General features: G+C 62.7%; 1 protein-coding gene across 1 annotated transcript in view; it reads right to left on the bottom strand.

Annotated features, from left to right (window-relative positions):
• The window catches only part of LOC104466456 (C-C motif chemokine 7-like), a 1,206-nt gene extending 868 nt beyond the window's left edge, over nt 1–338 (bottom strand). The window contains exon 1 of the mRNA XM_010079865.1: nt 266–338. Within this exon, the coding sequence (XP_010078167.1) occupies nt 266–338 (73 nt within the window). The remainder of the gene's footprint in view (nt 1–265) is intronic.
• Nucleotides 339–730: the final 392 nt, after the last annotated feature.

Consider the following 730-nt stretch of genomic DNA (forward strand, 5'->3'; position numbering starts at 1 on the left):
TTGGGCAGCTGGTGATGCACCTCAGCCCCCCAAACCCACGTCAGAAGCAGGAGCTGCAGCTCCCATCCCCCTCCCTGACCCCCCCAAACCCCGTCAGCCGGAGGAGCCAGGACAGCACCAGGACAGCCATGGGGAAAGGCTCCGGGTGGGTACTCACAGGAGACGCCCTGGCTTCCCGTCCAGAGAGCCACCAGCAGCAGGGTGAGCATGGCCAAGGAGACAGCACCAGGACAGCCATGGGGAAAGGCTCCGGGTGGGTACTCACAGGAGACGCCCTGGCTTCCCGTCCAGAGAGCCACCAGCAGCAGGGTGAGCATGGCCAAGGAGAAGACCTTCATGTCCACCCCGGCGCTCGGTCAGTGCCAGCAGCCGGCACCTCTTGCTGCCTCGGGGCCACCGAGAGCTACCTGCCTCTCCTGCCTGCACCTCGCCATGATATACCCCCTGGCCAGGCTTTCCATGACACCTCTGGACTCCCCCCGGGGAAAGAACCGCCCGGAGACATTGGTAAAGGGCAACTGGTGAGTGGAAATTCCTTCTCCCGGCCCCTCCAGCCCCTGCGGTACCCAAGGGTGCTGGAAAGTGTGGCGAGCAGCCGGCAGCTCCGCGCTGCTGGTGATAATGCCGGGGCCAGCAGTCTATTTTGGGTTTAGTTGTTGCCGTTGCCAAACCACACAGGATGATGCTCATGCTTGCCAAAGCCCCAGGAGAGTTTCTTTTCAAAAACCAC

Source organism: Pterocles gutturalis, unplaced genomic scaffold (assembly GCF_000699245.1).
Source record: "Pterocles gutturalis isolate BGI_N339 unplaced genomic scaffold, ASM69924v1 scaffold31614, whole genome shotgun sequence".
NCBI classification, from domain to species: domain Eukaryota; kingdom Metazoa; phylum Chordata; class Aves; order Pterocliformes; family Pteroclidae; genus Pterocles; species Pterocles gutturalis.